This window comes from Phaseolus vulgaris, chromosome 6 (assembly GCF_000499845.2).
Source record: "Phaseolus vulgaris cultivar G19833 chromosome 6, P. vulgaris v2.0, whole genome shotgun sequence".
In the NCBI taxonomy this organism is placed as follows: domain Eukaryota; kingdom Viridiplantae; phylum Streptophyta; class Magnoliopsida; order Fabales; family Fabaceae; genus Phaseolus; species Phaseolus vulgaris.
This window is the reverse complement of record NC_023754.2, coordinates 22,958,176-22,985,457: the sequence shown is the minus strand read 5'-3', so window position 1 is coordinate 22,985,457 and position 27,282 is coordinate 22,958,176. Positions and strand designations below refer to the sequence as shown.

At 32.3% G+C, this 27,282-nt stretch overlaps 1 protein-coding gene across 3 annotated transcripts; it reads right to left on the bottom strand.

Annotated features, from left to right (window-relative positions):
- Positions 1–573: 573 nt before the first annotated feature.
- Positions 574–26,426, bottom strand: LOC137831965 (E3 ubiquitin-protein ligase UPL6). 3 transcript variants are annotated; one of them, XM_068639887.1, is made up of 26 exons: positions 25,806–26,426; positions 22,623–22,720; positions 22,343–22,470; positions 20,386–20,497; positions 17,592–17,772; positions 15,397–15,579; positions 14,549–14,731; positions 13,081–13,156; positions 12,099–12,217; positions 11,697–11,998; positions 11,484–11,580; positions 11,048–11,188; positions 10,439–10,522; positions 10,275–10,361; positions 9,976–10,116; positions 9,771–9,896; positions 9,035–9,133; positions 8,472–8,539; positions 6,919–6,985; positions 6,086–6,256; positions 5,687–5,776; positions 3,209–3,289; positions 2,021–2,094; positions 1,869–1,940; positions 1,671–1,760; positions 574–915 (listed from the first exon to the last, which is right to left on the bottom strand). In XM_068639887.1, the coding sequence occupies exons 1-26, from the start codon at positions 25,962–25,964 to the stop codon at positions 849–851; spliced, it is 3,096 nt and encodes a 1,031-aa protein (XP_068495988.1). In that variant the 5' UTR covers positions 25,965–26,426; the 3' UTR covers positions 574–848. The 3 variants fall into 3 exon arrangements, with proteins under 3 accessions (XP_068495988.1, XP_068495990.1, XP_068495991.1); XM_068639889.1 differs by having other exon boundaries at positions 10,463–10,522; positions 25,806–26,367; XM_068639890.1 differs by lacking the exons at positions 574–915; positions 1,671–1,760; positions 1,869–1,940; positions 2,021–2,094; positions 3,209–3,289 and adding an exon at positions 4,258–4,470.
- Between the last annotated feature and the right edge of the window lie 856 nt (positions 26,427–27,282).

Here is a 27,282-nt window from a genome sequence, read left to right as displayed (position 1 = left end):
CGGATTTCATCATGCGTATATAGACGATATAAATAACCTTAAGATTCATAAACAAACATAAATGAATTTCAAATTTCAATCTTTAACACCATTTACACCACAACACCATTTACACCACATTATTTCACCATTTACACACCACATTATTTCGAATATAAAAAATCAAAACGACCATCCAAAAGCCTAAATAAAATATAAAAATAACATTCCAAATTTTGAAATCCAGAATGTATAAAAATCACACATCTAAGAAAAATGAAATCAACGAAAATTTTAAATTTTGGGATGTCATATCATTTATGGTGCACGAAGAGAAATTGCCAGGCATTCGTACTAAAGTCTATTTAGCATAGTCAGTGTACAATCTAGGAACTGTGACTAACTTCTTCAGTATTTACATTAGCTGTAAGATTAAAACTAAATCAAGGGCTGAGATTTGATGTAACTCATTTATAGTCACACTTGTATAATTTATGCTCTTCAAAGATATATATATATATATATATATATATTCAAACAAATACATTATTTATGTATTATCGTATGGAATGCCATGTTTGATAATATCGAGTGTAAGTTGGGTTCGTTCCGGAATAATTTAATTCCACACAACTTTAGTGATACAAAAAAGTATCCCACTGTAATTATTTTTCATCAAATATATTTACATTTAAGGACAAATTGACAGTGAGAAGATGAAAATGAATATATTATGTACATGGCATTCCTATCCCTCAGTTCACATTACATTGAATATTCTTGTTCTGTGGCGTTTGTCTAGTAAAGAATATTACTGGACCTCTAATGCTATTGAAACGAAATGATGCGGTAAATAGTGGCGCCTCCTTTTAACTCAAATCGAAGCCAGCGTCAGCATTTATGGCATACAGTAATTTGGTTTCCAGTTGCTCTTTACTGCATTGAAAATGAGTGAGTAGGTTTGCCACACAAAATACATCAAAACCTTACACCAGATAAAATAAATCCAAGCTACATTATCGAGAATTAAGATCATGCAAAGATGCATGAATATTGACTAGAGTTAAGAAAAATGGTTCCCGTTATCGTGGCTCAAAACCTTAGTCTTCATAGTCGTAACATAGACAAAATTGAGGGAAATGATAATACTGAAGTGGAAACCATAAACCAGAGATCTGCCCTCCCTCGAAAACTTAACGTGAAACAATGTTTGAATTAAATTTAACGTGAACTATTATCATAGAGAAGTTCTTATATAATGACTGATGTCCAAGCTCAAACATTAAGGACATTCACAACAAACATCTTATTAATGAACTAATATCCAAGAACTACCTAATAAGGTTTCAGACCAGCTAAAAAGGTTTTCAAATTTTTAAATCTGCTAAGACTATATTTCGATATTTTTACAATTCTAAAATCATTATTCTTCCGTGACACACTCATGCGTCAACAAGACGGTGTAATGTTAAATCTAGAGAATCTGATTCTCTCGATTAAATTTGTGTTTCCTATGTACTTTCAGATATCTGGTACACATACACTATAAATTGACAAAACGCAATTTCTCCTTACTTATGTCAGTGTTATTAGTTCAAACATCTTTAATTTTCTAACCGCTCTACAACGGTAGAGACAAACAAATTTTCATGTACACACTTCAAACTGTAAAGACAAGTACTATGACGAACCTTTTATAAGGTGGAAGCTTTAGTAAATTCATACAGGTGGCTGATGTCGGTAATCGGTCAAGAGCTTCCTCCGAACTATTACCACCGGCCCTATAATAAGAGACATCAGACAATTCCAATACGATCCTTTTGTCTGTAAAATATACCAACTTTGGTAGAGATCAAGTGGAGAAAATATTTAATACAATCAAAGCATACCTTTGTATGCAAAACAAAGGTTCAAGATATCGGAATCCTAGCAATGGTCCCCGAGAGCAACCTGTCACAAACCTGTAAGGATAATAAATTTTTATCTCATACTAACATGACATAAAAAGAGCAAATAAATCTTATTGCGGTGTGCATCTTACTTCAAAAAGTTTTTCTTGTTTTCTAATGAAAAGCCTTTGAGAACTTCCCAGAACATCTCAATAACATAATGCTCCTATCAGATGAAAACACAAGTCAGAATTCACAAGTCAAACAAACAAACAAACAAAAAAAAGAAAACTGATAAACCAAAATGGTTCAAATGCTAAAAAACATCCAGACTACTGATATTTTACCCTAGATAGATGGAAAAAAAAAACAAACATAAGCTACAAGATCAGCAAACATCCCTTTTATGTAGAAGGTAAAATTTGGAAGAGCACAGATATCCTCCAACGTGGAGGAAAGAGAAAACCAAGTTGGAGGAAGTTTCAGTGCAACAGCAACCAGAAGATATAAACATAACCAGATCCAGTAATTGGTTTAGCATGAGCCGACCTTAAAAATCACATAATTAAGCATCAATCAAATGCTATACTCAAAAGTTGGAAGGTTGAAAAGACTACACACACTTCCACAGAAATCGTTCCCTTTGTTTGACCAAGACCCTTAGAATGAGAATCAAATTTGATCCATTGCTGAATGGCAAACCCATGCTCATCAGAACTCCAAAAATATTCTTCCAACGGAAAGTACTCACCTTACAGAGTTAAAATGCAAAAATAAAAGCTTCACTGTTTATGAGCCGGTTGAATTTAAAGGAGCTGATTTAGGATTGAGTTAATTGAGTGGAGATGGGAAGAATTTGGCAACCATATTATGTGTTCACTTCATAAATTAAGGGTTTCTTTAGATATGTTTCTCCATGGACATTTATAGTTAGGAAAAGGAATAACGACTAAAAAGAAACATTTTATATGAAACTTCTACAAATTAACATATGCATAAATTAATTTAATTTGCAGATTTTTTTTTTTCTTTTCATTTTTCCTTCTTTATTTTCTTTTGTAGTAAGTGTTTATAGAATAATTTATACAAATAGGCCTTAAATGGGTACTGGTTCCTAGGCTGAGTAACTCCGTGATTGATTTATACATCAATAAAAGACTACATGTCTCTCAGTTTCTACAATCTCCATCTTATCTATCTTCAAAATCCAACAAATAATCATAGAAAAAAAACCCTAAGCAAAAGAACAATCTCGAAAAGTTTTTCAGTTAGTGTATCACTTGAATGTTTCTTGCTTTTGCATTACTGACTAAATCCTCACAAAAATACCAGATGCTTACACTATGATAGCCTCCTGCATAGTTTGTATGCTGCCGCAAATCATCAACATCCAAGCTGTCAAGTGAACCTGATATCAAAAGCTATGGAAAACAATACTGTGAAGCAAGTTCAGTACTGAATTACATTGAGACAAATTACAGATTCTAGAGAAAACATGAATTAGTTGAAAACCGAATCCAGGAAAATTGGCAGTTGAACAATATATATAAAAAATTTCAACAAAATATTGAAGTTCATCAACAAATAAGTGTACTAAAAGACCAAGCCTTTCGACTACCACATGTTCACAAAAAACTATGGCTATAGTTACAACACAATGATATGATTTGGAATGCACTATATACCTCTTAAGAGTTTGAACTTAAGACCAAACTCAATTTCATAAAACCAACTATAACGTTGGCACTTCCTAATTCAAATGTTTTATTTTAAGTTATATATCTAGCTAATGTGGGACTAAAGAGGACCCCTGAGACTACCACTAAGGAAGTCATCAAAGAGGTCACACAACTAATAGAAAACTATTAGTTACAACACAATGATATCATTTCGAATGCACTTCATACCTTAAGAGTTTGAACTTAAGACCAAACTCAGATTAATAAAACTGACTTTAACATCAGCACTTCCTAAACTTTATATGCTTTATTTTAAGTTATATATCTAGCTACTATGGGACTAAATAGGACCCTTGAGACTACCATTAAGGAAGCCATTGAAGAGGTCGCAACTAATTGTGGACTATTAGTTACAACACAATGATATCATTTGGAATGCACTTCATACCTCTTAAGAGTTTGAACTTGAGGTCAAACTCAATTTCATAAAACTGACCTCGGATATACTCAGCTTCTTATAAATATAATCAATCCTTGGACCACAAAAGCATTCAGTAAAAATATCTGTTAATAAATTATTTGAATTAACAAACTCAATCTTGACATCTTCCGATACAATATTTTCTCGAATAAAATGACAATCAATCTCAATATATTTGGTCCTTTCATGGAAAAATGGATTTGAGCTAATATGAAGAGCAACTTGATTATCACATATAAGTGTCATTTGATTAACCTCTCCAAAATGCAATTTTTAAAGTAATTGTTTAAGCCAAATAAGCTCACAAGTAGCTGAGGCCATAGCTCTGCTTTTGCATTATATCTCGCCACAACACTTTGTTTCTTGCTCTTCCAAGAGATCAAGTTATCATCAATGGAGACACAATATCCGAAAGTTGATCTTCTGTCAGATGAATCAGCATCTGAATAACAAATGACTTTAGTATGGTTATTGTGACCATATAACAAATCTTTTTTAGGAGAGCCTTTAATGCATTTTAGTATACAAATGACTACATTCCAATGGTCCTCACAAGGGAAATTAAGAAATTGGCTCACCACACTGATGGTAAAGGAAATATCAAGACGACTAACAACAAGATTGTTTAATTTTCCAACTAATTTTTGTACTTAGGATCTGAGAGAGGCTCCCCTTGATAGGGTAGAAGTTTGGCATTGGGATCCATGGGTGTATCAACAAATTTTGAATTTATCAACCTAGTTTCCTCCAAAATATCCAATGCATTTCTTTTTTTAGAGATAACAGTATTAGATTGTGCTATCTCAATCCCTAAGAAATATTTGAGTTTGTCAAGATCTTTGGTCTAAAAGTGTTGACAAAGGTAATGTTTTAGTTGTAAGATGCCACGATGATCACTGTCTGTAAGAACAGTGTCATCAACATATACTACAAGATAGATACACCTAGCACTCGAGCGATGGTAAAAAGATGAATGATATGCTTCATTGCGAGTCATACCAAACTGTTGAACAACATTGCTAAATGGTGATAGTGTGCCCATATGCGAATCCATAAATATAACTTTAAAATCATCTCTAATGTACTAAAGGATGTCTTATAAGTCCCAAAATTGACCAATAGCCTTCTTTCTATACAAAAGCTAACGAAAGATTAAAATTGTTGAGTAACTTTTTTCTCCCCTTGTATTTCAAAACCTTGCCACAGGGAAGACAATTCTGATTGCTAAGGAGCAGAGTGGGTTGTATCTATTGGACCACCCACAAATATTGAATCACACACTTGATATGGGAGTATGGTATGAGGGGGTGTGTTGAAGATCTCCCATTAACTAGAAATAGGATCAAATTATAGTATATAACTAGGAACAAACCTCATTCACGAGACTAGTTCTATAAAGTTAAATAGGCTTAAAGTCACTTTTTAAGAAAATCAAAACATAGAAGCAAATATAACAAAGTCAAGGCGTACTTTTCACTTTATAATTATCAATCATGAAGAACATAAATTTGTAGCAAGAGTCAGGCGTAAATTATGGCATGTAGGAGAAAACGATAATTGTTTATCAAACCAATAAGATCACAATGCAAGAATAAGAATTCAAATGAAAAAAAACCATAGCTTTAGATGCCTGAAAGTCGGTCAAGATAGAAGGAAACCTGAAGTTCATGCTCATTGAACATATCAATCCAATCCTTTTGAATAAGTTGCTGAAATCCTCTCAGGAAATGAGAACTTTGTTGACGTATCTAAAAAAGATAGTTATTTTTAATATATTTGATGCATAATTATAGTCACTCTGAGATGCAATTTAAATTAAAAAAAATTAAGCCTTGTTTGGTTAATTATTTTTCTTATAGACAGTTCTGGTACAAGAAAGATAGGTCAAATGAATCAAAATTTCCCATAAACTAAACCAAAAACGTTTTATGCACTCAACTTTTAGAAAAGAGATCATATAAAAAGGTTAACAAGCATAAATTGATTTTACCTATTCATTTATTTTTTCTCTTATGAGTGTTAATTGAGAACTTTATTCAAAGTAGGCCTTACTTTACCTGAAAATTCAAGCGATGATTGGCTACAAGATGAATAAAAGTAATGACATTCTCATTAGTAACACGGGTGTTCTTTCCGCCTGGAAGTAGCTCCTCTTCTGTTTGCTCTCCGTATTCGTTGTTTACTATAACAAAATATAGTTCCAACTCCGAAATGTCACCCTCATAATGCTGTTAGTCAAAGAAGAATCAGTGGGAAAATATTGACACACTCACCGAGAAAATCAAGGCTTTCCTACAAGCAATCTTTCATTAATTCAAAAGCAATTGTGTTACAAAATCCCCACCCATAGTTCTTAATCCAAGGACAACATAGTGCTAAAATATATTATGTATCTATGGGTAGTATATCACGTATATATGGTAGGACTAGTTACATTAATATTTGTGGTAGTCCAAACATGTATAACACTCATGCTATGATCCCCCCTTCTATTCCAATGTTGATTTTATGTTGTTTGATCATACATATGCAAGTATGACAATATGTTTATGAATGATGAATTGTTACATTTGATCTTAAACCCCCCTTCTTTCATTCCAACATTGAAACTAGAATTTGACAATATTTGTTTTTAACATTGAATTTTTTTTAGTGCATATCAATTCAACACAGGGCCATCAAAACGTGAGTGTTAATTAAAAAAAAATTATGTAACCTATATATAGTGCTATTAGTTTTTTATAGCTTGCATACGAGCTTAAGCTGTTATTTTATTTGCAAGAAACCTTGTTCAATCCAGTAATAACTAGCGTACCTAAATTAATTTTAGTAGAGTTTTCTCAATAATGAAATAGATGCCAGGAAATGAAAGCCAAAGAGGAGATATTACCTTAAGAAAAATAAGATGACGATATAATTCTGGATCCAGGGAAGGCAAGTCATTTAAATAGTTGTGCCTGATACAACCGGAAAATAAAGGCATAAGAAAGCAAGAAGTATAGCTTCTTATAGCACTAAAGCACAAACCTCTCATAGAACTAATGCATATCAAATTAGCAATAATTTCTCTTTCTTTTTCTACATATTCCTAGCACAGGCATGTTTACTTAGTAATTTGCATGGCTTTATCTTATTGGTTCATGTAATTTTTCTTGTTTATTTTCTATATAGGAAAGAAAATTTCAACCTTTATAAAGGATCCAAGGTAATTTGAATCGTATGCAGGAAGAAAATAGGAAGTCAATCATCATAACCCTTGACTACATGATACTTGGGGAACATCCAAAAATTAATTAGGACGTTTTCACTAGGGCTCAGTTAGAAATCTGTATGTTTTCTTATATTTCGAGTTTTCTTTAGGATCCTTCAACTTTTAGGCCTTGTTTAGAAACCTTAAATATAAAAAAGTTTCAGAAACTCTAAGAGGAGACTTGTGTCTTTGTTTAAAGCTAGGTAATTAATTCTCTTTCTAGTTTCCTTTGTTCTTGTGTTCTTATGGCTTCCATGAGTAACTAAAATCTTTTACAGGATGATGAAGGTCCAAATTACTACTTTGTTGGCTGCGCAAACATGGTTCTCTCCAGTTAACAATAGTATAAAACAAATTAGAACAGTAGATCTATAATTGTCTATTAATCCTTAATAACTAGTGGAAATCAACGACACTGGAGTAGAAATACAGCCTAATCTAAATGAACCAAGCCAACATGTTAGTTAGTTCCCATTAGGAGTTAAAGCTATTGATAGGCTAAATCCTAGAAGTTTATTTAGGCTAGTGTATTGGTAATGGAAGTAGTCAAAGATCTTCTCTTGGTTATCAAGAAAGTACATAGAAATTGGCTATTACAGCTTATTAATATCTAAAATCAGTTTGTTTAAAGAGAAAATATACATCCTTGAATCAATAATCAATCCTAAGAACTGAACCTAAGATTTTACCGTGGGCTACAGTTTTGTCGCCATTAAATCATAATCATCTTTTAGTTTTTCCTATTGGTTTAAATTCAACCCCCTCCCCTTCCTCCACATCTCTGTATTGTTTTTTTTTTTTAATTTCATAAAGGAAGTAAGCTTTACCAGTCTGTATGGATATAACCCTCTCAATGTTCTACACTTATTATTTTCTAAACAGAGTAGGAACAAAATTTATTGGGTTGACACCCACCACAAACACAGGAATAAACTTCAAAAACAGAAAAAATATTTAATGTAGTAGTAGAAAACCACTTCTATGGGAAGAGCACATAGGCCCATTCATTTCAAGAAATAAATACATTCACAACAAGCTTTTGCATTACATTAATACCAAGTGTCATTTGTGAATCACAAAACATAAGCAAGTGAACAAATGCATGGAAACTCAAGATCTGAGCATTGAACAATCTAAATTTAAATAGGGTAAATAATAACTGAGGCAAACAAACCAATACAACCAAGTCTTACTTTTGTTTCAATTTGCTCAAAAAGAATGTAGCAAATGGTAAATCAACCAGAATCCCTTCAAACATAGCCTGCAAATGTAATCTGTAAGCGTGAGGTGTTGTTCTAATCAAACAAACACACAAGAAAATAATGCATACAAACAAATAACAGATACAGAACAATGACCCACTAGGCAGATTCAATCACTATGCACGGTCCCACATTATACCAGATTGCTTGAGCCAAACTAAACCCCAAAAAAACTATCTAAGGGAGGAGAATAACCAGGTCTTATACGGAGTATTTTGGCCCTGTTCCTACTATACACTATTGGAAATCTTAAAACACCCCTCTTGCACCTACGAACTTGACATCTGGAGAGTGAAGTTTGCAGGGCTATACTACAGGTAATGTTAACAGGTTAGCCATATATTAAGGCTGCATAGCCTCTGATTTCATATATTAAAAAGAACTGAAAAGGAAGATTCCCTAGATCATGTAAGGATTATTTTGACCATTTTAAGAAAATATGGGATGTCGTGACACCTTATTAAAAAGATGGAGGAAAATGGACAGAAACATACCTTTGCAAGAAGAGTACCAAGAAAATGGAAAAATTGGAGATGTTGTTCATGTATCATTCCTGATCCAGGATTAGGATAAAGCAGGTGATCTGCTGTTTCCTGGATATAATGATGTTCGGAACATCAGATAGCCATTAAACCAATAAATCAAAGTAAAAACATAAGGGCTATAAAGACAGGTGTTTTGCTGAAGCAATGTCCAACCAAAGATTACAAAACATAAAAGCATTTTTTTTTTAAATATTTTCAGTGACACATTACAAACAGTTGGTCGTTGTTACTAGGCATAATAGCAGTTATATTTTCAAAATTAAAAAAAAATGAACTGTGAAGTTTATTCACTACAATTCCTGTCTTTCACACTTCACCCATACACCCCAAACCAGCCACCCCACTGCAACAATATCTAAAAGTTGAATTTGCTGCTCAAGTTGGGCAACTGCGTTGAAATGAAAATACTAACACAGTATCCAGAACAAATTCTACTCAAAGCTTAGGCTATATGTGAATAGTTTTGTGATGAACAAACCTACCTTGTGCTTAAATTCAACTTTAGTTTATAAGGATGTAAGTAATAAAATTCAAAACTATAGACCACACGATCATGGAGGTTATGACTTGAATGCACTGTTCCAAAAGCTTACGCTTTTAGGCAAAGTACAAAAATGGTTTTATATCTAGCAGTTGTTATACGTTAAGAAACATAAAACATAAACAGTGGATAATGTCATATGACCTTAAATAATCCATATTGCACATCAAATGCAGCACGTGTGATGTTCTCCATGAAATCTTTAAATATTCCACCTCCATCTATTCCTGCCTCTTCAACTCCAAATTCATTAACAAAAGCCACACGAATCTGAAAATTTAATTGAAGGATGACTTACAAGTCCTCAAGACCAGGGAGAAAATGGTTAGTAAACATTAGCATGCCTTACCAGTCCTCGGAGGTCATCTTCTGACAGCTGACTCATTTGATTGTAGGCATCTTCCAAAATATGATTCCGACGTATTTTGAACCGGTTTCTAGTAAAAACAGCCTGAGATCCATGTCTTTGCCTTGCAGCAGCTAGTTGAGACTGATGAAACAATAAATAGACAACAGCTAGTTTATGAAAACACATCGGAAACATATGATATGCTGAAACTCCAAAGCTGCTCATTATCATCAACTGTAATTCTGTAATACAAAAATAACCCATATCTGAATAATATCAGAATTTAGTGAGATTCTTACAGTGAAAATTTTAGCCCTGCTAGTAAATGGTATCAAGAAAGGAGCCTGCTTCAAAATTTCATTTGCTCGAGTATTTTCTATAACAGCCTGCAGAAAAAAGTTGCACAACTAACAAATCATGTTTCTGTGCATATTCCCCTAAATATCAATTGTATAGGAAATACCTGAGAGATAAAGTAGTCATTCACCCCATCAGCATGAAAGTCACTGGGAGATGTAAACTGTCGTCTGTTGTTCCAATCTTGCAGCTATGGGGGGAAAACGTAAATTAGGAAAAAGATAAAAGAACCTTCAGATGCATAAGGTTATTAGTAGTGCAGATGCCCTTTTTAGGAAAGAGGCATCAAAGAAATTGTAACTTGAATAAGTATTAGAAGAGTACGGATAACCTCTAAATATTCCTTGTAATTAATAGAAAAAAAGATATTGCCATTCCTTTTTAATAGAAACAAATGATATATCATTTTACCAGAGGTTATTTATTAGTGAAAAAGGAATGAAAGCACCACTACAGAAAATATTAGATACCCTTCAAAATGGAATAAGAAAAATTATTCGATAAGGGAAAAAAAGAATAAAAGTGCAGTAAGGCTGTCCAGTTTCTCTGAAACTCCCCAGAAATAGTTATAGCATAGTACTATAGAAGCCACAAACATATAAACCCATTATAATGTAAAGTATCAAGTGATGCCCTTGATAAAACATCATAATATCATGAAATCTTCCAAGTTCAACAGAGAGGAAACATGAAACTATTGTTTCTGTTGTTCTACCTGGGACAGAAGCTCAGAGACTACAATGCTAACCCTCTGCTGAATGGCTTCGAACTGCTTTTTAATTGCTGTGCTGACTGGAACAGATTTTACCAAATTAGCAGACGTGGTATGATTCACCCACAATAGCTGCCACAGCACCTGCAGAAATAACAAACTTCAAAAACTAGTTGCTACTTCAAAGCAGGTTACATTTGTAAGGGGCATTGCACTAAAACTTTAGGGATGTTTTTGACATTTTTGGCATGACATTGGTAGACATCCTTCGAAAAAATTTGACACACCTTGTTTATGATTAGAGAGCAAGAAAGATTTTATTTTTCATTTTAACAATCTGTGAATGAATTCCCTCTCCCTCGGAACTACAGATTTCAATCTCTGAACTCTCAACAACTTGTCTCACTAAAATAACAGGCATTCCATTCCATAACATTACCTGCCTTAGCAGAATGATAAGACTTCTAATATCCTTCAGTGATAGTGGTTTCTCCTGCTCATAATATTCCTCATTATCAACTATCATGAGCATATGCCTGATTAAAGAAGAACAGGTTATGATTAAATGAAATACTAAAAGTGTGCAGAAACTACAATTCGTGCATCAACACAAGCATTTATTAAACAAGTCAATAGTATAAAAGATTCTTACTTGTAAACAGGACAGAATACAGAAAGCGGCAACAGCCAACCTGGTGCATCGCCAGAGAGGTATGATAACCGTTCAGACAAGGATGACCATTTTTTGTTTTCATGGCACCGTTTCATAAAATTCCAAAGAATAGGAACAAGTTCAGTTCTGTAGGCAAGTACAGTCATAATCTTTTCAAGAGGCAATGTGTTGAAGATAACATGTAAAAATCCACAAACTGCACCAACAGCTGCCACCTCCCTCTCCTCTGGCTCACGATCTGAATCATTGGCAGATGAAAAATCTCTAAATAATATATTTATCTGCATGTGACAAAAATCAAAATTCATCAATTTTTCAAAATAAATGGTAGAGAATTTTTTTTTGACACTTGATACAGAAATCATTTGCAAGATGGTATACCAGTTGAAGAAGGAAGCGAGTATCTATGGCATTAGAGATTTGTTGAATCAATTTCCTATCCAAAACTACTTCCATGACTTCATCTTCGCCAGTCATTTCATCCTCAGCAATTTTAGAGTCTGGAATTAAAACTACACAGCTTAGAAACAAACGGTAAAGAGAGAGAACCATCTCCCATACACACAAAAAAATAAAAATAATAATTATGATTAAATATAGTAACCAGGCTTCAGAGTTTATGCTCAAATCTAACATAGAAAAAGTTGCACACTTATTATTGCATAGTAAGTTGACTTCTGTATGATAGATTACTTTGCTTGGGGTTCTAAAAAAAGTGTGTCCTTCCACTCTTTTGCAGTTTCTAATTATACACTCAGTGTTTGCAGGTAAAACTAGGCTGTGATGTTACAGAAGTAATAGAAAACCATTCATGTCCCTTCACCTAATAATAACTTAATCTTTGTTGGGTCATGACAAATTGCAATATGGAGTGTCAATATTTCGCCTACGGTTTCTACTTGCTTTAAGTTAGTTTCTATAACTAATATGCAAACAGATTATAGACTAATTAATTAAATTTATCAGACACCTGAGGTTGACTCTTTATTCCCCCTTTTGGCTTTTTAGATATTGTTGCATGAAATGTAATTGCCTTCTTCCTTCCAAACATTAATGTATATGTGTATATATTGAGAATTGTTTATATTGGGAAACGTGATCCATCCTTGATTAAAGGGTTAGGTTATTTCCTGGATTAAAGGGCTAGGTTATTGCCTAACTGTCTCTTTAGGAGTATGTATGTATATATAGATGTAATTGTACCTTATGATAATGAACAAAAAATTCAGAAATACTCTCACCAAATTAACAATACATTCTTCCTTCTTTTAAAGAGAAGAAAGATGATATTTGTCAATAAAATTTCATAAAGAAAATAGTATCTTTAATAAGAAAAGCTTGAAGGTCTAATCAGAAATCATACTCTCTCTACCATCAGATCTTGTCGGAGATGGATATGATTCCAGCAAAAATGTCGTAACAGAAGCAAGGTCTATAGCCTGCATACAAAACAAACACAAATCAACTTAGGTTTTAAGAATAACTTTCTAACTTCATTCTCATTAAAGATTGAAACCACCAACCCTAAGCCCCCATAAAAAAAAAACTTAAAGATACACTTTCACAGCCATATCTAAAGACAAAGCTTTGTGCAGAATGATTTGAAGATGGTTAAAAGTTTAAACATAATGGTAGATGAATGCATAGCCTAACGGCCCTAATCCACAAAGCCTGTAAATCTTCTTCAATCTGTTAGTGCTTCCTCCTTCTTCCTAAACAACCAAGCTTAGCAAGAAAAAATGTGTTTTTGAGTAATTTCCAAAATTTGTGTTACAAAGAAGTTTAACATTTATACATATGGTCAGTTGTTAAAGCAGAATCAAATTATTAAGACTTATAATATATTGATTAAAAGTTACGTGTCTTCATTGTAATTGTTTCTAAAGCATTACATGAGCTCCTTTGGCTGTAAACTAAGTGCCTCACCATTTATAACACAATGAAAAGTTTGACAATTAGCAAAAATAAAAGAAATAAGTCTAGATTAATAATTTCAATTTGAATTTAAATGAAATGATGTTTTAAAAGAAGGCCAGTGAATATATATTTAATAAATTGACCTTTTCCTACTAGTCTATCTTGACCACAAATACTTGTTTAGAATTTTCTATCTTATGCTTACACTGAAATATTAGGACCTTTAATTTTTCTACTATTTACATCTTTAATGCGTTAAAATATGAGCTTTGTATTTACTATTCACTGGTATGCATATACCTAATTAAGCACATACTCACCAATCAGAGGTTCCTTCTGTTCTTTAAAGCAAATAATTTTAAGTTCATTCAACTACATTCAACCACGAAGATTGCTTATAAGGCATTAAGATACTCAATTATATTCAACAAAAGAATACTACTTATTAAGATTATTCATCTTTTCTATGTTTATCATTTACCTAAAGTATCCACATTTCAATCAAATCGAATAAAAATGTTCAAGGCCCAAAAGCACAATAGGTGTAGAGTTTAAGCAACACAACTATAAATTTATAGGAAAAAAATATCACATCTGGTATACCCAATCAAATCAAAGTTTGTAATAAATTAATAGACAAACTAGCTTTTGGACCACCCACAAATACCTAGTACCACAAAAATATTTAGTCCCATGCTCAAAATGTCTAGTTCTCGACATGAGGATATGTGTTGCAAATCTCACATCAAAGACGGATATGACCAAATTATAGTGTATTAGTGAATACAAATCTCACCTTATGAGCAAATTTTTTAGGTTGATTTAGGCTTAAAATCCATTTTCTAAGCTACACAAAGCAATATAAAATTAAATATTAGAATAACACTAACAAATGGCAATTGTAGTCTCCTTACCATATCAAAGGAACAGTCAGGTCGAGACAAAGCAATTCCACCAATTTCTAATATATTTCCAAGAAGACAGGCATAGGTAGGAAATTCATCTGATATATCATTGGGAAGAGAACTAATCAGATTTGGTAACCATGTTGCCATCCGATGAACATAATGTTGGCCCAGGCCCTGTTTTGCAAAAACCTAAGTAGAAAAAAATAATCCAACTTCTCACAAGACTTTTCAAGGTGAAAGCAAGTAGAAAAAAATAGTCGTAAAACATTAACCAACATGCCAAGGAAAATTCAGCATGAAGGCTGGAGATATGAAAAGACAAAGACACAAGCAAAAAAATAGAGATAACTTTATTTCTAGTCAGTTCAGGTGATCCCCCAATCCCCCAGATTTTTAAATTAGCATGCAGAGACCCTAAACACATAATAAAGATTTTGTCTTTCCATATGGTCCTTTTACTTGAATTATGAATGGCATGTTGACCTTTTCCTTCAGTTTTGGTTAACAGGGTTGTGCTCTATATAGGTATTGAAGATCCATCCACACAAAGAGAATTTAGAATGTCTGTTCGTACTTATAGAATTATTTAATTTTCTGTATTTCAACAGGGAGAAATAAAAGGAGTTTAAATTACTGAGTAAAATTTCTTTCAGTGATTTCCAAGAATTTCATCATCATCATACATGGTTTCTGTGTGAAATGAATAGATCCTTTAAACACTATGACATCAATCTGGATTTCAGTTCCCCCTTATATTACAGAACAGATAAACATCTTTGATGAACAATACCTCTTTAATCCCATCTTATTACAGAGAAAAGGATGTCCATCAAATAGGTTAGTACAATGTATACCTGTTTTAAGTTTGGAAAAACATGCCACAAGAAAGGAATTGTAAGGATCTGTGATGAGAAGCTATATACTGGATCAGTTGGTGAACAGATACATGGCTTCTGACCAATGTGGCATATTAGAACAGTAAGCACACGCTCCAATGATGATCCTTTTTCACTGTAAATACAATTTTCAGCATTATCCTGCAGTAGATCATTTAGGTAGTTTATGGGTTCAAGTAAAGCATGGTATAACAGATAAAATGAATATCATACGAAATAACAAAACTAGAAGCAGTCTGATTAGAATTATGACGTGGATGGAATATAAGATTTAACTGTACATTTGATCCTTTAGCTCAGAATTCATCAAATATTAATAATAATCACACAAAGAACTATAACACAAACATATGCAATACACTGCATGGAAGTTTCTTCAAACATATTAATAACTTTCATTAATAATATAAAAAAAGCTTTGATCTTAATACAAGTGCATTATGAATTTTGGGGTCCCATGAAGGACATATTCTACCGTGGCCTTACAAGAGGAATGACTGTCTGGCAGCCTCTAGAGCACAAGGAAGCTTTCTATAACAAAAAAAATGAAATTAATCCATAAATAAACTACATTACTGCCCTTGCTCAGTCCCACCTATTGGAAAAGAAAAGGTTATCTTCTGCCTAGCATCTAGAAGCTGACTCTATCAATATCTACTTTGTACTTCTAGGCAGGTGTGTACTCATTGTAACTTCATTTTATCTTTGCCTCTAACATGTTATTTTATATATGCACCACTACCACCAATTAAAAATAACTAATAACTGAATTCTAAAATTTGTTTACAAATTAAAAATTATAAGATAACCTTAAACATTTTCCCACATTTCTGCATAGAATTTGTGTTGAAAATCAGTGATATGTATTTTGGTTCATTTTGGGTTTGATCGGTCTGGAAAACATCAACCCGTACCAACCATAATCAGTAAGGATAAATTGAACTTGAACTCAACCGAACTAAAACAAACCAATGATCCAATCCGTAGAGGAGAAATACAATCAATGCGACCCATACCCACTTACACCTTTAAATAATATACTAAATTTCACCAATGCTTGTTGGTGAGTAGCAAGGAGCCACCTCATTCCCCTTACGCTTGGTTTTAGGTTTAAGTCATTTTAAAGAAGAAGAAAAACAGGCACTGGAAGAACTTTGCACCCTAAAATAGGTCCACGAGACTAGACCATAATACATAATAAAACTAAATATCATTTGTATAATCATCATTATCCCAGATAGCAATGCGGGGTGGCTAACTCCAAAAATGAGATAGCAGATGGTAGGATGACCATTGTCTAATATTTTATATGCTCAATAGCAGCAACAATCCAAGTAACATTAAAGAAATAAAGAAAAAACTACACAGGGAGTTTACATTTCTAAGTGTAATGATGAAAGAAAAAATATAAAACAAAACATGACCCCTCTTTGACATGAGCAGAACACACACCAAAGGATGTGAACAGAGAGAAGAAGAGAGAACAATGTTCCAGTGTTCCAGAGTGTATACGAGTGGGCCAGAAACTCCACTGGAGTGTCATGGGTTGGCCACAAACATAGATGGGAGCTCTGGTCAGATGGTTTGCATTGAAGGGACAAGAAACCACAATCAAAAGGAGTAAGAGTGGAAAAATAAGGTCTGATCAAATAAAAAGTGGGTGAAATCCAAAGTTTGTCTCCACTAAAATCTTTGGTAAAAACCCTTAGTTTCTCCTATAAATCCATGAAACATCATCTTTGATAAAAACTGTGGCCGTTTTTGAGAGTCAAGCCACGTCACATGTCAGGCCAAGTCCAAAATAAACACTGCATTATAACATTGAAGGAACACATTTTCAAAATCAACCACGTGAGATTAGTTGTTTATTATTAAAAGAGTCTTCCTTAGACATCAAGAAAACTTCAAATGAGACCGGTATCAAGGATAACAAATGCTCCCACACACAATATAAAGAATAGGAAGCATTACAAAATACACTTTGACGAACATATTTACATATTAGGATAATTACTGATGAAGAAAATTAAAAGATAAATATGTTAACCAAGATATCTTAACTTGTTCTTTGACCTTAATATGGCACTAGATGAGGATGATTTTGTAGGGTGCCAAGAAATAAAAACTAAAAAAAAAAAGAATTGCAATGTTACCTTTCCTGTAAGAATAATCTCTCTAAGTAGACTAAATGCATTGTTTTTAGACAGACATGCTACTATCTTACAGCTCCATGGCAGTTTGAGATCTATCAACAATACTAAGACTTCCAATAAAGGAATAGCCGATGCATTAGATTCCTTCGGAGTTAATAAAAGCTGGTCCTTCAAGTGATACCTGTGCAGAAAAAAAATACTATATAAGCATGATAACACAAAAACCAGTCCCTACCTATGAATATATATCATAAATATGAAATTTTATGTACCCAAGATAAACAAAGGAACAGGTATGTAGATATACAAAAATTCAATGTGACTAAAACATGAACCCAAGGTTTTAAAGTATTCTTCAAATAAAAAAATACAGCAACATCAAAATCCATGCCAAAATGTATCTTCCTTTTAAAAGGACAATGACAACACAAATGTCCAGGATATGTCATGAAATACAAACAAATCACCAAATATTCAACCACATATACTTGTCATTCTTGATGACTCCATATATCTAATTATTACAGAAGTAGAAGTGGAACAAGCCAAACCCAAACCAGAGCCCAGTTTAATTCATTGTTCACCATAACCTGTGTTTAAAATATATAATAATCAAAATCTTATTGTGACAACTTTTTAAAGAGAAATGAATTTTTCCTTAACAACTTAGATCCAACATAGTTAATAATATCTACACTATATATATTATATTAAAAACGTTTTAATTTATTCTCCTATCATATATTTATTATTAAAGGATATTAAATTGCTTGTATTTATTGTATTGATTTCATATTCTTCTCAATATAAAAAAAGAATTTCTGTTGTACAAAAACACAGTTTCAGTTCAATAACTCTCTCTTTCCTATAGTTTAGCCATATCTATTTAAAAATTAGAAATAAAACATACAAAAGAGAGAAATCAAGAAAGCATGTAATAGAAATTGTTACAAATATGAAAATTTTTAGTTATTAAGAACCTGCGTTGAAAGGAATTTATAAAAACTAATTGATCCATGATCCTTAAAAAGCTAAAATTCTTGGAACTTTCACTTGACCAGAACTCTTGGATCCTTAGACCATGTGATTATGTGGTCTAGAGTTCAATTCTTTGACGTTCCCACTTTTCTAAATAGACGTAAATTACAACACAAGGTAGAGAGGATCAGTGTGTTGTCCCTGCTTTAAGTCAAAGGCATGAAAGCCATGTTAGATATAAAACACTTCATGCGATCTTTGTCTAACACAGCCAACAACTTAAGCTTTTTGAGGAATTGATTAAATACACTTAACAATATTGCTCTGCTAAGAAAATAAATAAAGGGAACAAAATCTAATAGCATTATGTACCACATCCTTCATCCAGGGGTTAGGGAGTATATCAATGCTTATAGATATGTAAGTGGGTAGGATGGTGTTTACAGATCCCTTATGGTGATCTTCAAATGATTTCTGTAAGTTCTGGTCTCAGATATGTATAGTCTGAGCAAACATGGTGCGTTTTTTATCTTCTTTAATTGTCTTTTGTCCTTTACCTTTTTCTTTTAACTTCCTTGGAGATTTTCTATCCTCCCCCTACCTCTGTTTTTTCTCTGCCCTCTATAATAAATCACATAATAAAAAAAACGCTTAGAGAATTTGAGAATCAACTGAAAAACAGCAGTAGAAACTTGCATTCAAACTCTCCCAAAAAAACACTGCTACCCATCAAACAGCCTCAATTTTCTCACTAATAAAATGAACTCTCCCAAAACTAAGTTATTAATGAAAAAAATAAAAAGGTTTCCCTCTCATGTGAACCATTTTATTTGGGCTTTAACCATGATAAATGCACAAGCCCATTTAATTATGTGCATCTGTCATTTGTTCTTAAAATAAACTTAATTATGGACAGAGGGTGCAAGAATCGAAATGATCATAGAGACCTTGATCCCATGTCATAAACTAACTCCCCCAAAAGCTAAGGGTATAAGGAGAAGGAACAACATGAGTATTAAGTCTTTAACAAAAGACAATATATAAAAGAAAATAGCACAAAGTATTGACAAGATCCTCCACAGCCTATAGGCTATAACCCATTTCAAATTCATATTCACTAGTCAGCCACCACTTCTAATGGCATTCTAATTGAAGCAATTAAACTCAGGAATACAGGTCCAGTCTAAATAAAAAACCATTTGAAGAATTCATTCATACCCCAAAAAAAAAAGTATAAATATAACCATTTTTCTGACTTTAATCTGCTGACCACCTAAAAAATACTACAAATGAAACAGAAGAAATTAACTAATACTATGCCCAGTCCTCTATATGGGAAACAAATGGGTGTAATTTTTTGTTATCCTAATTATATGAATTAAATTTTATACCCTTAATTTGTTGCAAAGTCTAATAATGAGACGTCTATTGCCCATACAAGTGGATGCATTCATTGGTCTATTAACCATATAAGTTACAACCATTAGAGAAAAGTTATCTCTTGAATTACAATAGTGTTGATAAATATGATCACGACTTAAACCATTCAATTCTCTGGTTATTTTTTAAACTATATTAAAATTCACGACATTATTAATTAAAATTGAAACTAACTAAGCAATTTTCATCGATGTTAATCAATTAATTGTTTATTTCTTCTATAAAGCATATAAGGAGGTAGTATTATTTAATAATAACATGAAACTTAGAATCCAATGCAAAACAATAATAAACTAAAAAGAAAATAGAAACCAGCAAGAAAATTTAGAAAAGTCAAAGGCCCAAAAATAATGAATTTTAAACAAATGAAACCAACCTATTATGATGTACAGCACGAATACAAGTATATACAAATTGCTTCACTCGATAGTTCACCAAAGCACACCTGGACGAGTACTCCTCAGCAGCAAAAAGTTGGACAACATCCCCTGTTGCATACATTTTAATACTACACATAAAGTTCCATTCCCAACCATAAAACTTGCAGATACAGCAAGGATGCAGAGGCATATATCAACAATAAAAAAATACAGCTTTTGTCCTAACAAGAAAAACAGATTGAAATATATTAGATCAGTTGCATGCAGCAAAAATAAAGAATGACATATTCGGGTCTCTATGTCTACATACTTAGTCAGACTCCATGAATCATGATTAGGCTTACAAAAGACATGCAGGAACAAACAAAAAAACTGGGACTAAGTTGTCAATTGCATTCTCCTTACCGTGCTGTCTCAAATATAACCACATTTTTATATAAAACCAGACTTCATTTGGGAGAAAATAAGTACAAAAAATGAAATAAATACATCCTTCAACATCTTTAGCAAAAGTAATTTCCATAATATCTTATATGCAAGTGCTTTCAAGAACAGAAAGTATAGTTCATGGTACTAATACTATTCTTATTCTTACATGACTAACAATAGATGTAGCATCAGCCATGGGGTAGGATTTTATACTATCACTTTTTTTGTCCATGAAAAAGAATTCATTGAGAGAAATGAAAAATTCACAAATCATCCACATAATTGTTTGGAGAGAAAACGTACAAATTAAAGTAAATGATTTATACATGTGAGATTTTAAAACATTTGCTTACCATGTTTTGTGTTTTTGCGTCTCATTTTCAAATTGTGATGATAAAGTGTTACACAGGAGCACATGATATTTCAAGAGAAGAATCTCAACAGAAATATGTTGAGGAGAGGGAAAAGAATTTATATTTTGTTTGATTTTTTTTCTTGGGATATGTATATATTTATAAATCCCTATGCGGATAAAAGTTATTTTGAAGCAACTTTAAAATGTAATGTGAATATTATTTATATGTTTATATTATCTTGTGATGATTAGTAGTAATATAACTGTTAGTGGGATGTTACACAAAGGGTGAAGAAATAAGTTCAGGCATAAAAACTATCCTGGAATGGACATTTCAGAAAGTAATAAAAGCATAACTTCAAAATATGCAATCAGGAACAACATTTTAACATCCAAAATGAGGGTTCTCGAATGCACTCTCTCCCATTTTGGAATGGATAATCTTGAAATATTTCGGAATGAAGGTTCCAAAATACATTCTTCCTCATTCCAACAGCAAAGGGCTTGTTGGCAGTGGAGAAGCAATATGTACAGTGCAGGAAGCAAAGACCCATAATCGGTAATACAACTCTTGTGACCTGATAATCTCCCACCCACCCCAACCACAAAACCCATTCTTCTTCTTTTTCTTCTTCTTCTATTATTATATTTATTATTATTATTATTATTATTATTATTATTATTATTATTATTAACAGGATAAAAAATATTTAGAATAATAACACTAATAATAATCATAATAAAATTTTAAAAAAATATATTTAGAACGAAGATTAAAGATACAGTAATAATGTGCTGCATATATGTGATCTATAAAAGATACATATGACGGGTCAAATGAAAGATAATCCACTTAAAAGTGAAAGAGATAAACTCACAATTTTCAGAGAAACTAATAAAAGAGACCTTGTTATGAATTGTTTTATTAAAATACAGGTTGTTTATAGTGCTTGATGGCCTTGGTTGGTTTCCCCATGTAATTGAGTCCACTTAGTCAGACAAGGATTGGTTTGCATTGTTCTGTTAAACAGATCTTCTTTTGGTGGTTGAAGTATTAAACGAAAAAGAAATAAACATTCCAGCTTGCAGAATCTTGCTAAAAACCTAATAAAATATACATGAAATAAACTACAAAATCCACGACAAAAGGAACTCTGATTAAAAATTACCACTCTCTCGAACAAACTGTTGAAGCAATCGGCAAATTTGCACAAGAATTAAAAAATCTTCAATATTTTCTGCATTAAAGAAATAGAGGAACTGACGGAGGAAATCAGAATCTGGACCAAAAGCATTCCTGAATGCAAATAAAATGGCATTAACTTCAGTTTTAACAGTGCAGAGTTTGGGTATCATACTAAATACATCAATAATAATTTTTATAGAAACTGAGTGGAAGGAAGTAAATAGATTTCATGCAACAATTCAGAGATAAAAATCCAAATTCACCTGTCTAAATTCTGGCAGTTCTTCCCATAGATGCTAAGGAATTTCTCTCGTAGTTTAGACTGTTCTGCTCTGACAACTTTTCTCCCTCTGAAGCATTTCTGTAGCAAGAATCAGTGAACAATTTGCAAGATGCTCATGAAAGATGGATTAACACTCATCATAGATGTATCTTTCCAGTAATAGACATTTATAGCACATATGAAACCATATTCTAGGGGCCTAAGCTTTAAAGTTAGGAAATGTGAAATGCTTATTTCCCATAGATGTAAGCGTTAAAAATTGATTTATAATTTTATAAAACAAATTTCCTAGAACCATAAAAATGATGGGCACTAAACACAATAAAATTTAAATAAACAATGATCTATGATTGCATAAACTTTTTTTCTTAAGCAAAGTACATAGCATGGCATCATTCAACAGGCATTCAACCCAATTCATAAAGTCAAATTGAATTTAAATTTTGAAGAGAATTGTTAAATACCATGGCAAAATATTGTAAACAAAATCTTCAAAGCTGAAATCATTCTATATGCAGTGCAATGTATGATTAATTGATTCAGTCAGTTTATATGCCATATCATTGTAACTGTGAAACAACTACACATTTATTTCCTCAATGATCATTGAACTTGGCCAAGGAGAACAATTAATAATCAAATTTGAAATTGAAGAGATGAGTGTTAAAGATATGATACACTGTAACAAGTTTAACTCATGATATATATCCATCTTGATGGGGAATGTTAGAGATATGATACTCTATAACTTGAAAAATATGCATGGCTAATATTCAAGATATGATTAGATACTCCGGGGAAATATGTATAGCTCGAGATCAGGAATTACATCCCTTATTACCCTTCTTTTTTTTTCCTTATTTTGCATTCTTGATCATTATAAATAGAGAATCTTTGACTTTTTGACACACATTCAGCAAATCCTGCATTAAGTTGAATTTTTGAGAGTCTTTGGAAACAAAGTATTTTCACTTAGGTAGGAATAACATAGATCATAGGGATTGCAATTTTAGTAATACTCGAGGAATATGACTTGAAAGCAAAAGATGCCATTCCACAAGTTTATAAGTTTATAATACAAAAAGATGGAGAAATCAACAAGGATGTCACACAGGAGACATGAGGATTGGATAAAATGGAGAATGATATATGGGGTTATTTGTGATTGCACAATACTACCAAACTCAACAGCTAGTCTAACTAGTGAATGTTGAAAACAGCATGGGAGAAAAGTGAAAGTAATAAAAATGAAAAAAGTTAAGATAGATGTGCGACCACACAAGAGAGGAAAATATATAGAACTATCATATATGAGAAGGGATTTGTGTATAACTAATTGATAGAAGAATAATAGAAAATTGATTAGGGTGATTTGGCCATATAAAAAGAAGGTCACGAGAAGACCAAGTGAAGAAAAGTAGACTGCACAGTCTTTAGTCCTATGAAAGGAGGAGAGGAAAATAAAAAAAGACACTAGAGGAAGTCATCAAGTGTGAGCTCATGGTAAGCAATATCCCTACAAATTTGGTTTCAGTAGAGCAAAATGGTGTGATCCATGAAACCGAGCTTGCCTAGTGGGACAAGAATATTTTATTTATTGTTATCAGGCAGACTTCCATAGAACAAGCACATTTGTCGAGTGAATTTTGCACTCTTCATGCCCAATATCATCATGCACCACTAACCACACAAAACACTTGACTTCCTCTAGATCGTGTAGCTTTCAGATCCAACATGATTCTTGACAAGTATTATAGTTGCATTTCATCAATCATATGTACCCATGGCTACTTATTAAAAACAAATTAAACTTATTTGATATTTTAGTTGTTTACACTTTCTTTCATTGAAGAGAACATTAAAGTTTTGATGGCAGCAAGTTTGGTACAAATGAAGAAAAGAATACTTACATTCTATTTTAAAGTTGAGCAAAAAGCTGACTTTATTACTTACTGTATTAATTTTTACTTATTTTAAATTATTAAACATATTAAAACCATGCAATAAAACAATATATATAATTTATTAAATAAATTTAAAAATAAAATACCACATAAAATAATAAACATATTTTTTATAAAGAAAAACGGCCTACAATTAATTTAGGACAAACTACTAAATGAATTGAGATAGAAAAATTAAGTAAAAGATATACTTTTGATTGATATGTTTTAAATTTAGTTTTTACTGACTATTTTCTATTTAAGGAATAAATCATATGTGTGTGTGTTAAATAATACTAAGTACTTTTGCTGTGACATTTTTTAAGGCAAATTTTATTTTTAGAACAATTTGGACCAACTTCCCATCATAGGCTTCAAAATTAGGGGAAGAATGAGAATCTCTGATTTTTTGGCAGTGAGGTGCTTTTGTTCCTCTAGTGAATGCAGTAGGAGTGTGTTGTTGTTAAAAGGTAGGCTCGTGAATAGTTTTGTAATTCTAACAGATAAGAATGTCCAAAATGTAGTCTATTTCCATTACCATCATATCTAATTAAGGAATGGGAATGAGTTTACGGCTTTTCTCCGTCCCTCTGCTCAGAGATTTCAAGGAAATTGTTATCACCAATAAGCAAGGAGTTGAAAGAACTTATATGTACATGTTGGTAATATAAGCTAGTATTTTTTTCATTATTGTTATAGGAGGACTCCCTATCCTCCTCCTGGTGTATTTTATCTCCTATCTTCGTAAAATTCTTCTTCAAAATAATAATAATGATGATGATGATATTCAATCAGCAGTTAGCTTTGCATGACCACTCAAAACAGCTCAAGTCACTATTACTGATTCCTAATGAAATTATGCGTGTATAGCTAGGCTGAAAGCCAGAACACCCATCATCCCATCTCAAAAACACCCTCAACAATCTGAAACACTTAAAAGTACACACCTAAGACTCCAAAAACAGCAATTGAAATTGCCACAGCCAGCTTAACACAAGTTTCAACAACAAATTCTCACTACAAGAATCAAGGCATTAAAATGCAAAAATAGCTGCAAAATAAATAAGCAAAGAAACATAAAAGTTCAATTCAATTGTTTTCGCATAGTAGATCCACCTGAGGTACACTTCACAGTAACTAACTAGACTATTGAATTAGAGTTATTTCGTAGTGATTACAACCAGTGGAATCAAAAGCATGCGGAAGCAGAGAAACCAAACCTGAATCTTGAGTGCAGAAGAGTTCTGCTGGCGCAACCACAAGCGCCGGTTCCGCTCTAATCGCGTCTGTTCAAGAAGATTCTTTCTGTCCCGTTCCTTCGAACTGCGACCGCCTAAATCAACACGCTTACGAGTAGAGGAATCGCCGCTGAAAAACATGTTTATTCGATTTCCTTTCCACGCGGCTCCGCCCAATTCACGCCCTAACTTTCAAAATATGATAAATAAAGAAAGAAAGAGAAGCAGAGAAAACAATCGAAGTAGGCGAAGCTGTGGTAAATCTGCAATGAGAGAGATTTCAACGAGGACTCGAAGCCCTAGATATGGAGACCACAGCAAAGGTAGTTGGTAGAAAGATAATTGTGAATTGCAGATTTCGATTACCGGGGAAAAGAAATAATAATGCAAATAATAAGCAGAAAATGCTCCCAAGGGAAAATAAGAAAAGAAAACGCGAATCTTCTTTAACTTTCTGGGTGAAGTGTGTTAACATGCGAGGAAGGTTCTGATGGCAAGGAACAAGAAACCACCGGTTCAAATGCCAAAGTATGGTAGCAAGAGCACTGACTAGTTGCCACAAAAAGATTTTATTGTTTCTTGAATTTTCCACAATATAATAATAAATATAATGTTAGTTACATAAAATTAAATGTTATAGTTCTTAGTTTATTATATATTATATGATCAATTTAATTCAATATAAATAAAATTATATTACAACCAGAAATATGCTTTGATTAAATTGACCAAGACTTATGCAAATATTAATTATTTACTTTTATAATTATTTCAAAACTAATTGGTAAAATCATTTCTGATTACTTGAAAGTAAGAAACCAATAAAAGTCGATATATTTTTTTAATTTCAATCTCCAAGTTGTTTATTGTCAATAAAAAATTGTATGAGTAAAAAAAGAGTGTATTCTTGCATTCCAATTATAATAACGACAAGTAATTAATAAGTCTTGTTTGACTTAAAACTTTTATGGATTATTGAAACTTTAACCCCCTGACTAAGAAGCACAAACAGCTATAATTAATTTCAATTTATATTAGTGATAGAAGAAGGTGTCTCTTTTTTAAAAACTTCTTTAGATTATTGGTTGACAAAATTATATATTTATAACGTGTTTAGTTTTTTTACCATAGATATAATTATATAATGCAATTTTATAACCCAACAAATATCATTATTTTTAAACTTGTAATCAAACAACTATAATACCTTCACAACTAACACAATTGTGTCTATAGACACACTCTAAAATCACTAATAGCATAAATGATTTTTAAGTTTTCTTCCTTAAATTTTATATTTATCGGAAAACCTTGAACAAATTTACACAGTGACAAAAAGAAGTCAATACATATATATACCATACAAAATTGAGATATGTACACAAACAAAGACAATGATATGTATCGAACAATATTTATTACTCTCAATCATCGTGTCCTGAATATTAATTTAAATATC